The 16,762-nt window shown below is 39.2% G+C and overlaps 1 protein-coding gene across 1 annotated transcript in view; it reads left to right on the top strand.

Moving 5' to 3' along the window:
- LOC136885285 (zinc finger protein OZF) overlaps positions 1–16,762 on the top strand; it is a 76,529-nt gene that overhangs the window by 35,950 nt on the left and 23,817 nt on the right. Inside the window, exon 4 of the mRNA XM_068230220.1 lies at positions 7,922–7,980. Coding sequence (XP_068086321.1) covers positions 7,922–7,980 — 59 coding nt within the window. The remainder of the gene's footprint in view (positions 1–7,921; positions 7,981–16,762) is intronic.

Here is a 16,762-nt window from a genome sequence, read left to right as displayed (position 1 = left end):
GAAGCATACAGAACAGATGGTTTGACGACCAAGTTGTGCTGTCTAAGTTTAAAGTTCTTGGAGAGGCACTTAGATGAATAGATACTATGACAGAGGTGATAAGCCCTTTCAAACTTGGTTACATCTGGCATCTAAGGCTAAGTTCTCACTCTGATTTGCAGAGATCCATTCTCCCAGGTACGTTTCGTATGGTAGCGTCTGTGAGAGGAATTGTAGAAGGGGTTTCCTTGATATTGGTCATAAATTCTTCTGGATGGTGATCTTCAGACCAGTGTTAATCGCTACACTATAAGGAATCTGTAAGTTGTTGGTAGCCTCCTCTATATTGTTTGCCAGTAGAATGACGTCATCTGCAGAGGCTAGGCATGGGACAATGAGGTTGTCTCTCTTGAACACAAGCTTCCGTCAGCTCCCAGTGGTAGCATCATTCTCCATTCCCTAATGATCTTTCCCAGGACACAGTTGAAGAGAATGGAGGAGAGACCATCACCCTGTCTTAACTCCTATTCTGATTGGAAAACTTTTGGATAGTTCACCTCTGAACCTGACCTTGGAAGTTGTGTTCCTCAGAGTGGCTTGAACTGATCGTAGGGTCTTCCCATCCAGACCAAGTTCCCATAGTATGGAGAAAAGGGTCTCTCTGTCCACTGAGTCATAAGCTTCCTGAAAATCTACTAGGACCACCACCCAGGGATGTCCACCTTGGCTTTTGTAATTAAGAATGGTCTTAAGATTGTGTGCCTGTTCTGGACAAGATCTAATCTTCTGGAAACCAGCGTGGTATCCACCTAATTGTGAGTCTGGCTGTGTGGTGACTCTATTGAGCAGGGCTACAGAGAGGATCTTGTAAGTAATATGTAACAAGGAAATACCTCTCTAATTGTTGAGGCCTGTCTTACTTCCCTTCTTGTGGAGGGATGAATCACGGCAGACGTCCATCGTTCAGGTAGGGACTCTGTTGTCCATATGTTCTTTATGATTTGATGGATGCTCTGCAAGGACTGGTCATCTGCATGTTTTTACATCTCGGAAACTATGCCATCTTCACCTGAAGTGTTGTTCTTGAGACCACTGATGATGCCCATTATTTCTTCTCTTGTAGGTGGTTGAGAATCAGGTTTCCTGTGTGAAAGCTCATGGAAAATGAGATTTTCTTTAGGTTCTTCTGGGTTTAGTAGGTTCTGGAAATAATCGGCAAATTCTGGTGAACTCTTAATTGTTCAGTTGAAGTTTTCCATCTGGCCCACGCAAGATGAGAGTAGGAGTTGTGTATTGTGTACATTTGCTGCATAAGTCCTCCTGAGTTGTTTCTCTGAAACTTATTTTCAGCCTGTTGCATTAGGCTCTTGAGGTAATTTCTCTTAGCTCTGCGGATGGTGTTAGCTGTAGCTTTTCTTTGCATGAGGAAGGCTTCATAATTGGCTTCAATTTTATGTTGGTTCCACCTGGACCATGCTTCACGCCTTTCTTCTGTAACCTCATCACACTTTGTACTCCACCATGGGTTTTTGTCTTTGGTTGATGAGGCAGGGATAGTTTCCTGAGCAGCATCCAGCAAGTCCATTTGTAAGGTAGGCCATCCTCCTTTCCCTGTATTCTTCCTGAAGGTATCCTGAACATCACAGTCCTCATCGTGCAGTTGCAGAGTGTTGAACCTGGGTATCTTAAGACTACTTTGGGTTGCATATTAATCTTGACAAGTGAAAGGTCTATGTTGGCTCCTCATAGTACCTTAACGTTCTGTATGTCCATATGATGTTGCTGTGCTGTAGCAACAGGGTATAACTGGAATTCACCAAGCACCGGATTTGAACTCTTCCAGATTTTGGCTTTTCTAGGTAGATGTTTGAAGGCTGTTGATTTTAGGACCAAGTTGTACTTGTCACAGAGTTTAATGAGACATTCTCCATTTCTATTTGTTCTGTAATAAGCTGGATAATGGCCTACTGTCTTTCGGTACTTCCACTCCTTACCGACTTGTGCGTTTAAATCTCTAAATATATTATTATTATTGTTCTATACAAGGAACTTGGTATACAAGGCACAACACAAAAGCTTATTGCTTCAACACATTTATACAATATGTACATGAAATAGAACAAAACTTTTCTTGAAGCTTGTGGAGTTGCACATGTTTAATGTTAATATAAGATAGTAGGCTGAGGGCCTGAAGAATATTTACATTTGTACAAATTGAGAGTCCTATATACATTCAATCTTGTCTTGATAAGACAGTCTGTTCAAATGAGAGAATATTCTTGACAGTCGAAAACTATCGGTCATGTATAATAACAAGTGGAACTTGTACAGAGAGTTCGTATTAGCAGAATGCTAACAGGAAGCGTATAACTTGCAAGGAACTTGCATCTAATGTCATATATAGCAGAATACTATGATTGGAGTCAGAGCACTGTAGGGGACTTGAATGAGTAGCAGAATCCTTGTAAGGGTGCTCGACGTGGCTACGGGATGCAGGACGAATGAGGCAATGTCCAGAGGTGAAACCTCATGGCCAGGAATCAGTCCACCTGTTCAGAACACATTTTTAACAGGGTACCTCCATGTCTGACTTGCGGTGTAGTCTGGTCGTTGGACACTGTGGGAGTCCTGGAGAGGCAAGAAACATTGCTCCTTTTATAGCGCTGGCTGACGTCACCTGACAATCACGTCAGCGCACTGCTGTCTGCCTCGTGGTCTCTGGAAACGTCCATGTTCGGCGGGCTGTGGAGCTTGTAGGCGCAGAGGACACACACAACACCCTCCCTCCTAATTACGCCGATACGGCACAAAGCGGCGGCAGTGATGCTGGGCTGGAGAGTCGGCCGTGTCTGTTGTGTTGTCCGGAGCCTGGTCTGGGCGAAGGAGCGTAGAATCATCGTGAAAAGAACCCATGTTGATTAAATGATCCAGAGATCGGTCTGCAATGGATTTTTGAGGTGTTACAAGGGAATCAACAGAAGGAGATGGACGATAGCGGAATCCAGGGCCCCCTCTGTTCTAAAGTATGTAAACCGCAGGTGAATTGATTAACTTATTTTTAATAACTTAAAATCTTAAAATTGAAATTTGCTGGTCGAAATTAAGTTTAATGTGGGGGTCTTCTTTCGTTGTCTTATAACATTTCTCCCATTGTTTGTGTTCCTTGCTTTTGTCTTTATTACGTCATGTCATCCCTTCTTATCTAATCTGATGATACGTTATTTTTTTGGGTGGCTTTGATGATTATTATGGAATCTTGGCTTCGCGTCGGTAACGGGTAGCTCCTGTTGTGTGCTTCAGTGTTCTATTATTATTATTATTATGTGCGCACCGTTAATTGTAAATTTCTTTTAATATACTTCATTTTGTTGGGGTTGCTGTGCGCTATTATTTTATTGTGTTTTCATCTAGCTCGTTTCTTTGGTGTAATGTTAATTCGCGGTTGGAGCCACTAATTTTTTTTTCCTTTTTCGTGTGTCCTTGTGTGCGTCTTGTAATTTAGCATTTTAGTAGTGTAGCAAATTTCAATTTTAAAGAGATTTTATATCGCGGGCCCGCATATCGGTTGCAACCAATTTTTAAATAAATTTTAATCTTTCTGTATGTAAGGTAATGAGTTAGTAATGAATTTTCAAACCTTAATTCTGGCGGAAGCCTATGTTAATGTGAGCTTCTTTTCATCTTAATTTCAACTTTATTTTAAAATACTGTTTCTCTCATTTAGTTTAATTGCATTTTTAAATTTTGGAAAAAGATATATATATTTATTGTTCTTATTTTATACCATTTTCAAATTACATTTACTTAGTAAATTTTCTTCATTTTAAATTTATCTCGTGTGTCATTTAGTAGCTAGCAATATTTACCTGGCAACCTGTCAAAGTTATGTAAGACCCTGGCCTTTTTATTCTCGCCTTTGCCCTCCTCGCTTCATATTTTATGCTACTGCCCTTCGGTAAGTATTGTGCTTGTTTTCTTCTTGATGTTTGTGCATTTCATTTGGATGTTTTGTTTACTAATTGGTAAGGTTGCAGATATAAAGCCAAAAGTGTTGAAGATAGAATATGTAAATGAGAGAATAATTATGCTATGATTGAAAGGCGATCAGAAAGATTTAGTAATAATTCAAGTTTATATGCCAACCAGTCAACACCCAGAAGAGGAGGTAGAGGAATGTTATGACCAAATAGAAGAGATTAGTGGAAGAGAAATTAAGAATGCATGTGTGGTGATAATGGGAGATTGGAATGCCGTTGTTGGAGAAGGACGTGAAGACAAAATAGTTGGGAAATATGTGCTTGGAGTTAGAAATGACAGAGGCCAGATGTTAGTTGACTTCTGTAAAAGAAACAACATTGTTATTGGCAATACATTGTATAGGTATACATGGACATCCAGTATTAATAATGAAAGGTACCAAATAGACTATATTATGATACAACAAAGATATAGGAATGGCTTTAAAAATGCAAAATGTTATGCAGGAGCAGACATATGTTCTGATCACAACCTAGTTGTTGCAGAATTGTGCATTAAATTAAAAAGAGTTAGGATAAGTAAAATCAATGAAGTTATATGCCTTGAAAATTTGAAAGAAAACAAAAATGTTGTAGTTAGAAGAGAGGCTCGTTGAAAGATTACAAACTGAGAATGAGGTCAACTGTGTTAATGAAAAATGGGAGCGATTTAGAACAATCTTAAAGAGACAGCAAAAGAAGTTCTGGGAACAAAACGGAGGAGGAAAATAAGAAAGGAATGGGTAACTGAAGAAATGTTGGACAAAATGGAAGAAAGGAGAAGATGGAAAAATGTAAACACTCAAGAAGGAAGAAAGATGTACAGAAAATTAAATAATGAATTAAGAAGGGAGACTGAACAAGCTAAAGAAAAGTGGATCAGAGAAACCTGCAGCAAAATAGAACGGTTGGAAATCGAAGGTAAATATGACATGATGGAATTAACATTCAAGGATAAAAGGAATGGAAGTGGAATGACTGAGATTAAAACATTGGATGGACAGTTAGTAAGTGAGCCTGAAAAAGTCAAGGAGCGATGGAAAGAGTACATAGAATGGTTATATGATTGGAACAGCAGACCAGACGAGGGTAGTAAAAATTTGGAGAAGGAAAATTAAATAAATGAAGATCATATTGGGTTCAGTATATTAGAAGAGGAAATTGAGGCAACTATTAGGGAAATGAAGAATGGTAAAGCAGTTGGTGTAGATGAAATACCAGTTGAACTACTCAGTGTACTACAGGGGAAAGGAAAAGGTATATTTGTAAAACTTTGTCAAGAAATATACTTAAAAGGGAAATGGCCAAAAGATTTTCTGGAAAATATAATAATACCAATAGAAAAAAGGAAAAATAGTAAGAAATGTGAAGAAAGGACACTAAGTTTAATTTCTCATGCAGCTAAAATACTGTTAAGAGCAATAAACAGAAGGATTTACAGACAAATGGAGAATTATATTAGTGAAGAACAATATGGGTTTACGCATGGAGTAGGTACAAGGAATGCCATTGGTCTACTGAAAATCATAGGTGAAAGGTACATAGAGAAGAATAGAAAAGTATACACAGTCTTCGTAGACTTAGAGAAGGCATTTGACAAAGTGAGGTGGGATAAACTCTTGGAGATACTTAAAAAACATGGGGTGGAATGGAGAGGGAGAAGATTGATCAAGGAATTATATTACAACCAAACAGCAAGAGTGAGAATACGAGGAGAATTAACAGAAGAAATCAGACTGGGAAAAGGTGTTAGACAGGGTTGCTGCTTATCACCAACTTATTGAACAGGTGAATAAGTTTAAGTATCTTGGAAGTATAGTGACTGAAGACCTTCACTCTATAACAGACATAAAAGCGCGAATTGCCTTAGCCAAGGAAAGCTTCAACAAGAAGAAAGAACTGCTTTGTGGCCCGCTAGAGAAAGATCTGAGGAAGAGACTTGCAGTGTGTTACGTATGGAGTATAGTTCTATATGGCGCTGAAACATGGACATTAAGGAAGGAAGAACAGAGAAGAATAGAGACATTTGAGATGTGGATTTGGCGAAGAATTGAAGGAGTAAAGTGGGAAGATAAAATATTAAATGAGGAAGTTCTGAAAAGAGTGAGAGAAGTGAGGAGCATGATATCCGTAATCCAAAATAGGAAGAAAAATTGGATAGGGCATAATACTTTACTATGAATAGCAATTGAAGGGATGATAAAAGGAAAACGAGGAAGGGGAAGGAGAGGATATCAGTTAATAGACAGGAAGATTATGCAGAAGTGAAGAAAAAGGCATAAGATTGAGAGATATGGAGGTCGCAGCCATGACTGGACCTGCCGGATGGCAGAACAACCTATGATGACGATGATGTTCCCTTAATGGCTTATTCTCAACATTTTATTAATTAAAACAAAAGTTGGCAAGAGTTTAAAACACGACTCATGACCTTAATGTATGGCTCCTTGAAACAACAGTCATTTTCATCAGTCATGAAGGTCTTGTCTTGTATTTGTCGTTCTTAAGAAAATGCCTGTTCATGCCCATCATTAACAGCAGCAGCAACACATGTTTAGAGAAAGGGCGTGTCTGTTGCCACAAAATGGTTCCACGCCACCCTATTGACAGCTTACCTTTCTGCTCCTATTTCTTGTACTATCTGATTTATGCATGAATTTCTAAGTCTTCTTTTCCCAGTAATACAGTGTTGGTCATGTCCAGACCACGAAAGATAGTGTTTGCTTATGAATTTCAGGTGGGAGTTTTTGCCCATCTTTGTACAAAACACCACATTTGTTTTCTTATTTATTGACACAATTTTGGAGAAATTTCACATTTCAAACTTCCTGCCATTTATTTGCCTCCCAGGGTTCTGTGACATACAGACAAATGTATGCAGCACTCTTATACAAAACTGGAGCTTTATCTTCATAAAAGCAGCCTTGTGATATCCTCAGAACTTGTTAAGTACATTTGCCCTCTCCTTGAAATAAATCCTACAGCATCCTCTGTCTACCACATTCACTACAGAGGCAAAGTAAACTGCATACTCTGATACTAGACTAGCATGTGCATGGATACAAATTGAAATGCTGTTTGCAGGGCAGTGAATCAAGGAAATGGTCTGCAAAATGACCCCATCCAAGATATGCAGTATCAGTATTCTTAACTGTTAAAAAACATTTTTCATGCTCTGTATTTTAGGTACAAAGCTCCACAATAGAAACCATGTTAGGTACAGTAACTGCTTCAAGTGCAAGATGATGATTACAACTAATATAAAGCTGCTGTTAGGAACATAAAGCATGCAATTATATTATATTTCAGGTACGGTTCATTAGCATCCTCGAAGAAGCCAACGCTACAAGCATAGAGGCAATGATAGTCAGGCATCAGCTACGCTGGGCTGGTCATATCGTCCGCATGCCAGATATACGCCTCCCAAAGAAAATGTTGTACTCCCAACTAAAGAATGGCCAGCGTAACCATGGAGGGCAGCTTAAATGGTATAAGGATGTTCTGAAGTATAATCTTAAAAGATGTCATATTGATACCATCAACTGGGAAACTACAGCCGAGGATAGGCCCAAATGGCGTAGCATTGTATACAATGGAGTTGAACATCTAGAAAAAGATAGGAGAAGATTAGAAGCTGAGAGGAGGAACCGCAGGAAAGAACGAGCGAATGCGAGGGGTGGCATTCTTGCACAACCATCTGCTACAACTCCTAGTGTGTGCTGTCACTGCAATAAAATCTGTGCATCCAGAATCGGTCTGTTCAGCCATCTGAGACGACACAATTAATGTGTCCAAATGACATTGTATTTATATACTGCATATTCGTTGATGAATAAATGCCTATGATGAGCGATAATTTCAGAACAACCTGTATAATAGCACTTTAGAAATGTGCTTAAATTAAAGTTGTCTTTTTTTCCCCACAGGTTTGGAAAGATGAACTCAACAGTGAGAACCCTGCAGTCATTGGAAACCTTTCAGACAAGTAAGTGAAGGTCTTTATTCACATGTCAGTCGATTTGCTCCAGTTCAGTTTAGGTTTCAAGGATTACAGCGCTTACTTCAGTTTTCTGTCTTAGTAATCCTTTTTGAAACACTTATCCGTGTCATCACTGCTAACAACTCCTGGTAGCACCGCTCTATTTTACTTTCAATTTTGAAAATAGATTTTTACCAGACTAGGCTTGGCCAAACAGCTCTCCTGCCTAGTCCAAAGGTAAGGAGGAAGGAGAGTTTTTCTGTCTGTCCATGCGCGAGCAGCACAGCTTGAGGTCTGCCAGCTCGACGACATATTTCTGTAATCCTGAAATGTGCGCAAATTTTATAAAATATTTTCTCAACAACAATATCCTCGACCTGACAGGCAAGCGGCTAAAGTTCTTTCATTTCTTTGCCCCATCTATATACGCAAGCATTTGTCTTACTCTTATGAAACTAATGAAGCCCTGGCAATGTGCGGGTTTATAATGTTACCAACTGGTACATGATCTGTAGTGGAGGGCTTTGGAAGTGTGCCAAATGGTATCAAAGTGCACAAATCTGTACTTAGTAGAAGATCTTGAAATCACTGAAAGAAAATACGTAAATAATGTAGGACAATCAGTAATCCTTTAAAAACTACAATTTTTCTGAGAACCTTCAAACTTTACACTTTAAAATAATGGGCCGTTTGTTAAAATCTCTTGAGTCTTATTCTTTTGATATTCATTACCAGAAACTTGGTTACTGAATTATGTTCAGGGTATTTTAAAATTATAGGTATAACCTGCAAGCGTAAAACAAGATAGGTAGTCCTAATAAAGATACATGTGAAAACAAGCTTTTCAGGGATATGACATAATCATGTTTACAACTTCAGAGTCCACATTGCATACAAACATCATCTTGCAGTGTCATGGCATGTCCATTCTTGAAATTGATGTTGGGCATGTCTTCTTTCAAAAACAAGTAAGGTGCCATCACAGCTACTACAAATGCAAGATGCTGTTAACATCCAGTGTGGAAGCAAGTACCTGGAACATAAATCATAAATAACATTGTGGTAGTATGTTGTAATTGGTTACCACATCGGTGTTCCTTGAAGTTCTTTTTCTTGTTTAATTGCAGTCTAAGTATTAAAGCTGTTAGACTATTGTCATCACATGGTGGGTACCATTGAATTGAAGTATCTAGATAGTATGGGTTTGAAATTTTTCCTCCTTGGGGGCTGTGATTGTACAGAACTCGCTTCAAACTTGAAACACTTGTGTTAAGCCTCAATTTGCTAGAAATTTTATGTAAAATGATAATTTTGTATCTTATGGAATTCTGTTTACCAGGTTTAATATCCGGACAGGCTACTAAGTGAGGAGCTCCCACAAGAAAATTTGCGATGCACACACACTAAATGAATGAAGCAAAAATAAGTTTACAAATTCCCCAAATAATTATTAATAATCTTGACCATGATGGTCGGGATTGGATCCGTATTGACTTAGTAACAGTAAATATGTTGGAAGATAGTCCGCCTGTTGGAAGATAGTCCGCCTAGTCAATACAATGAATTGTATTGTATTGACTAGGCGGACTATCTTCCAACATATTTACTGTTCCCAAATAAGTCGGGCGTAAGAGAGAAAAAGAATACCCTGAGAATCAAAAGTTATAGAGCGATATTAACACAATTGAACTCAAATAAACTTCAGGCAAAAATATAAGCAAGAACAGCAATGAACATTACAAACACTGCCAACCAAAATTAATGAACATCACTATGGTAACACCAACCACACACGCTCACAGTAGAACGGGTTGAGCCAATCTCAAGCAAGGACTCAACAATGCAAATTAAGGAACAAAAGAAAAACAGACCCCAGCTAAATGTAAGGAAAGGACCAAGGAAACATGCAAACTAAATGAGGGAAAGAAACAGCAAACAGAAAAATCTTGTGAACACTGCCTCGCTTAGTATCCTTTGACTATGCGAACACAGCCCCTCCAAGAAGGCCACTAGGTTTTATCAATTTTAAAATATAATAATAATAATAATAATAATAATAATATTTTTTGCAGTAATGATTCAATTTTGGTTTTAAAGTACCAAATTTGAAATGTCCATACCCGTACAACAATATGTATCCATAGGAACCAATTCACAACATTTACCCACCATAAAAGTAATCATTCATGAACTGAAATTCTCAAAACAATTTTTTTTACAGATTTAAGGTTTAGGAAATATTTTCAACACGACACATATTACACTCTTTATAACTCTTTGCCAAAACGCAAATAGATCCAAGGCACTCGCCATACTTACGGCGATGAGGCTAGTGAAGGTGCTCCTGAAGTAAAACCAAAACAGAGATGACCAGGGGGAATTAATCCCTGCGTATCCTTGAAATCGGGTCGGCTGGGTTCACAGTGAGGCGTGAGATAGGAATCCATTCAGGCGCCATACTTGTAGTAGACTCCCTGCTCACTCGCTTCAACAACAAGCCGGCTAGTCTCCCCAGGAAGGTGCAATAGGTTACGGCAAGGCAAGGAAATTCGAGCTTGCTTCGGTAGAGTGCAGCAGCAGACAGAGGCTCACAGTCAAAGCATCTTCTATAGCTGGCGCATATGTAAAATTGTTTCTATTTTGCTGTCATTACAGGTTCTCTGTCCGGCTACATGGCTAAATAGTTAGCATGCTGGCCTTTGGTCACAAGGGTCCCCAGTTTGATTTACAGCAGGGTCAGGAATATTAACCATAATTGGTTAATTTTGCTGGCACGGATGCTGGGTGTATGTGTCGTCTCATCTTTATTTCATCCTCATCACGACGCTCAGGTCGCCCATGGGCATCAAATCAAAAGACCTGAATCTAGCGAGCTAAACTTGTCTACGGACACTCCTGGCACTAGAAGCCATACGCCATTTCATTTGCAGGTTCTCTATCTGCCTCTTACAGTGAACATCCGATGTCTTTTCTTAATGCCAGATGCCCCTTGTACTGATGATTACTTTCAACCATTAGCATTAAATATTTTTTGAAAAGCATTCCATTTGTAATCATTAATGAAAAATAAATGAAAAAGAGCAAAAGGGTTCAAGAGGGAAATGCATTCTGTCAGAGGGTTAAAAATCTGGTGTGGAGGAAGGAAGAGATGATGTATAAGATGTACTACTGCAGCAGAAACACTGACAAAATGACAGGAGAAGGAAATCCACAACAGTGAAATTAAATTAACAAGACAAGAAAGGACAGAGGCAAGAAAAGCTTTAGTCAGAATGGAGAGGGATAAACTTAGGATGGAAGTGGGATTGATGCCAAAATGGATGATGGCGGCCCAGGTAGAAGGGCAGAGGGGAAGAGGTAGACTCAGACTAAGGTGGGTGGAAATGATGAAGAACAGTACAATTAGTAGAAATGTGGATTGGAACACAGTTAAGGAGGAATAATGATGGTGGGATAAGGGGAGGTGCCATAAATAACCTAACTCAGCAGGAGTTGGATGACGGAATGTGTGATGATGATGGTGGTGAACCAGAAATAACTCGTAAGTGTATTCCTGTTCTTGTGAAGCTCTTTCACTTCACATATGAGTGGCTAGATGTTTTGTTTTAGACTTAACCATAGTTGTGTGACATCCAAGTTTTTGCATTAACAACACATGATGTAGATGTTGATTCCAATAACGGACCATTATATTGGTTTTAACAACAAATATCGAAACAGGTTTTGAAAAACAATTCAAGAGTGGTTGCTGTGTTCATAGACCTTACCCTCACTCACTATATGGTTTGGAGGCAGGGGTTGTGTGCAAGTTATTCAAACATGTGGACTGCGAGGTCATTTCACAACTCATGAAAAACATGTTATCAGGTGATTATGAACAGTAAGCATAGCAAAATAAAAAACTCAAGGATCTGTGCTCTTTCCATTTCTGTTTAATTTGTATTTTGCAAATGTATCTTCCACTATATTGCTTATGCTGATCTTACAATAGTAGTATTTATTAATGAACAAAACAGGCGTTCAGCCCCGAATACACGTTCACAATAATAATAAATAAATAAATAAATAACTAATAATAAACGCAGTCCAACCCAAGCCACCACCCTTCACCACATACAAAATAAAATGAAATGAACACCTCATCAGCCTGTTCTATGTTTACAATCTGCTGCTGGTGTTGCAACTTGCTGCTTGTTATCACTCACACGTACCCACTCATCACGCGACCTTCTTGCTTCAGCAATTCCATCACCTCTATTGTTCCCTGACCTACTCCAAGATAAGCTACACCAGCAACATTACACTATTGCATACCAAACCAGCCATGACACTAACATTGCATTCAATCTTTCAGATTCCACCTCCTATAGTACAAGTCTAAATAATAACAACAATATTCCGTCATAACATTCCAATCCATCATACCACAGCTTTTACCAATCAGCGTTAACATTGCTTCATATCATTTCAATCCGCCCTAACACTCCATAATAAAATTACCTCTCCATCTCCCAAAAATTTCGACCATGCATAACAAATACCAATCACGCCTATACCAACACCTCTCCAACATCATACTCCTTCCTCCTCTCCATACAAACAAACCACAATTTACAAAATTGTAATAAAATCACCTCCCTCCAGCTCCAAAAATTCAATACTCATACCAGACACCAATACAATAATACTCTCTCCCAACTTCCACGAATTCGGCCGTAAATAAACCATCTCAATACCATACCATACATCACCCAATCATACATACTAAGCCTCCAATGCTTCCGACACCATATCTCAGCAATACAACACATACCAACACCTCTCCAACATCATATTTCTTCCTCCTCTCCATACAAACAAACCAAAATTTACAAAATGACAATAAACTCACCTCTATCCAGCTCCAGAAATTAAATACTTATACCAGACATCAATACAATAATACCACCTCCCAACTCCCACGAAGTCAACCATAAATAAACCATCTCAGTACCAAACCATACATCACCTAAATACTAAACCTTCAATACTTCCCACACCACATTTCAGCAATACAGCACCAACTCCACATTATATACCACCTCTACTTATATCACCACTTCTCCCACACTACATTCCAACGATATAACACTTTTCCAACACCACATTTACCACCACTCCTCCAACTCCAAATATCACAATAAATATATCACTTCACCATTACCACATCTCAGCCTTCACCAATTATTTACCATCATAACCTAATGAAATTACAATGAATAACCAATACCAGTCACGCATATACCAACACCTTTCCAACATATTTCTTCCTCCTATACCACTTCTCCATTACCATATTTATACCACCACTCCTCCAACTCCACATATCAACAATAAATATACCACTTCACCATTGCCACATTTCAGCCTTCACAAATAATTACCATCATAACCTAATCAAATTACAATGAATAACAATTATTAACATATCATAAAACAAACAGACCATGCAATCCTGCCCTCTTACCCAACTCCACCTAACTAAGTACTCAGTCCCTATCTTCCCTAATCCATTAGAATTTTAACATACTATCCCCTTCCCTTATACAGATAACTATTCCACCCCCCTATTCCCCTGCCCACCCTCTAACTCACTCTCCTTCATTTTACTCTCGCAGGCCTTTTTTGTCGCACAAAAATACCTGTTCAATTCACCCCCTTTTTCCCATTGTTTAATAATCCATCTCAGTATTGCGTTCTCATCTCCTCTCCCCAGTATTTCCCGATGCTCGGCACTCAATAATCCATGTCTTAACCCCCTCGTTACCTCACAGTCTCTTAGCAAGTGAAACTCATCATTTACATCTCCACAAAGTACACACCTTGTCTTATCCCTGCCTTGTAACCAGCCTTTATTCCTTGGCAGACCTAAAAGCCACCACATCATCCCATATCGTTTTGACCTATCGACGTATCTAATATTCAACCCTGCTATCTCCTCTATTTTCGTCAAAACAGTCAGCGAATTTCTTAGTCTGCTTTCCCCCAATAATTTCTGCCTATGGATATCTCTAATTCTCCTTTCCAGTATATTCATCCCTCTCACTTCTGTCTTTGACCAAACCTCCCCCCACAGGTGTCCTAATCCTATCCTCTCCAAATATCCCTTTATTTTTTCTAACCATCCACCCTTATACATGCTCTTAAATTGCTGTACATATGCTGCCTGTAAAACTCTCCCACCTTCCTGTCTTTTTAAATTCATCCAATATCTAACTATTCTTTTCACACCCTCTGATTCCAAATCCTCCCCACACATTAATTCCGCCCCTACATTTGCTGTACACCTCGGTAAGCCCATCACTAACTTGGCAAAACTACTAACAATCCTTCTTAGTTCCTCTCTTTTCTCATCCAGCCCCCAAACTTCTGCTCCGTATAATACCCTCCCCACGATTACCGACCTGAACACGAGTCTCAGTGTTTTGTAACTGATCCCCGGGTACTTGAGTAGCAAATTTCTGACTGAGGCTAAGGCTGCCAATCCTCTATATTTCATTCTTTTGATCTGGTCACTCCAAGTTCCTTTATCATTAAAAATAACTCCTAGATATTCCAGCTTCCTTACCTGTTCCAATCTTTCTCCCTGAATTACCCAATTCCCTTCTATCTTTCTTCTTTTGTTCACCTGTACTACCAATATTTTAGATTTATTTCCATTAATTTTCAATCCCCATTTCCTCGCAAATAGCGTCACTGACTCTAAGGCCCTATTCATCGCCCCTGAAGTTAACGTCATCAATAACACATCATCCGCAAATATCAGTCCTGGCACTTCCAAACCATTAATTACTGGTACAGCCCACTTTTCTGCCCCAAACCCCTCTAAAATATCGTTGATAAATAAAATAAACAGTATGGGCGATAACTTGCATCCTTGTTTTAAACCCACCTTGGACTCTAATGGTCCACTCATTCTCCCTTCTCCCAATTTTACACAAAACCTGATGTCCCTATATATTCCTTCCACTGCCCTCAACATCTTCTCCGAAATCCCTAACCTACCTAATTTCTCTAGTAGGGCCTCTCTATTTACCTTATCAAAAGCTTTCTCAAAATCTATTGCTGCTACATAAACCGTACTTCTATCCATATTCTTATACTTTTCTAAAATAGTCTTTACTATCATTATATTATCCACTGTTCTTTTCTTTTTCCTAAATCCCCCTTGGTAATCTGTCAAAATTTCATTTTCTTCCGCCCACCCGCTTATTCTGTTCGCTAGCACCCCAGTATATATTTTACTCAAAGAATCCAACAGAGATATACCTCTATAACTGTTCACATTGTTCCTACTACCCTTTCCCTTGTATATAGGGCATATAATTCCTGTTTCCCATTCCCTAGGGTAATTTCCTCCCTCGAATATCCTATTGAATAGTTTAACCATGCCCTCTATCATTATCTCATTTTTACTAATTTCCTTCCAAAACTTATTATTTATACCATTACACCCCCCGGCCGATTTCGCTCTGGCTCTGCTTATCACTCCCCGGATTTCCTCTCTTGTGATTTCTTTATCCAAGTCATAAATTGCCACTCCCCTATTCCTCCAAATTACTTCTTCTCCCGAACCTCTCCATCTATCACCCCCCTTTTTTCCTAGTAATTCATCGAAGTGCCTGACCCATTGCACTTCCTCAATACTCGTTCTCTCCATATTCCTTCCACCCTTCATAATTCTATTAATCTTATCCCAGACTCTCTCAAAATTGTTAGTCTTGCAGTCATTATTTATGGCTTCCATTTGTTCCTCTAACCACGTCTTTTTTGTCTCAGAGATTTTCTTTTTATACTCCTTCCTCAATCTACAGAAAAACTCCCTTTCTTGGCTCCCACCTTTCCTTCTATATTCTCCTAACGCGTCCATCACCTTTCTCCGCAATCCTTCACACTCCCTATTAAACCATTCTTCTCCCTCTTTCTTATTTCCTTTTCTAGCTTTCACCTTCTGCGCTATCATCTTTATTGGATGTAGCAACAATTCCAAAGCTTTATCAGTATCATTCTCTTCTAACGCCCCTTCCCACCCATATTTCAGAAGATGTAGCTCCTCCTTTACTACCCTATTCCAATCCCGGCCCACCTTCTCTGTCCATTTGTACTTATTATAACCCCTCCCTCGTTTATCCTTTGTCTCATTTTCCTTCATTGTACACTTCTCTTCCTCTCTTTTCAGCATAACCCTCACCGGGAAATGGTGTGACTCAATCCAATCTCCTATTTCCATACTTACAACTTCCTCAATCATCCCTTCCGAGCTCAAAACCATATCTATCACACTACCCCCTTTCTCCGTAACATATGTCAATTTCCCCGTCCTGTCGCCCTCTATCCACCCATTCAGAATATACAAGTTTCCCACAGCACACATCTCTAGGAGCTTCTCTCCATAACTATTTGTAATTTTGTCCTCACTCCTTCTGCTTTCTAACAAACACATTCCATCCTCCCTACTATAAACTGGGCTCTGTTCTCCTATTCTCGCGTTCCAATCCCCAAATAACAACATATCCTCCTCCCCTGGATACATTCCCCTTATCCTACCAATATCCACCAATAACTCTTCAAAAAAATATTAATAATAATAATAATAATCGTATGGCCTCAGCTACCGTGTGCAGACATTTCAATTTGACGCCATCTGGCTGTCTGCTCGTCAATTTCGACGTTCCGTTTTACTCTAGGCCCCCACTAGATGGCAGACCGAGTAAACCGAAACTCTCTTGGGCGTCTATGGCTGAGATTT

Source organism: Anabrus simplex, chromosome 14 (genome assembly GCF_040414725.1).
Source record: "Anabrus simplex isolate iqAnaSimp1 chromosome 14, ASM4041472v1, whole genome shotgun sequence".
Classification (NCBI taxonomy): Eukaryota; Metazoa; Arthropoda; class Insecta; order Orthoptera; family Tettigoniidae; genus Anabrus; species Anabrus simplex.
The sequence above is the reverse complement of the archived record's forward strand: the minus strand, read 5'-3'. Positions and strand labels throughout refer to the sequence as shown.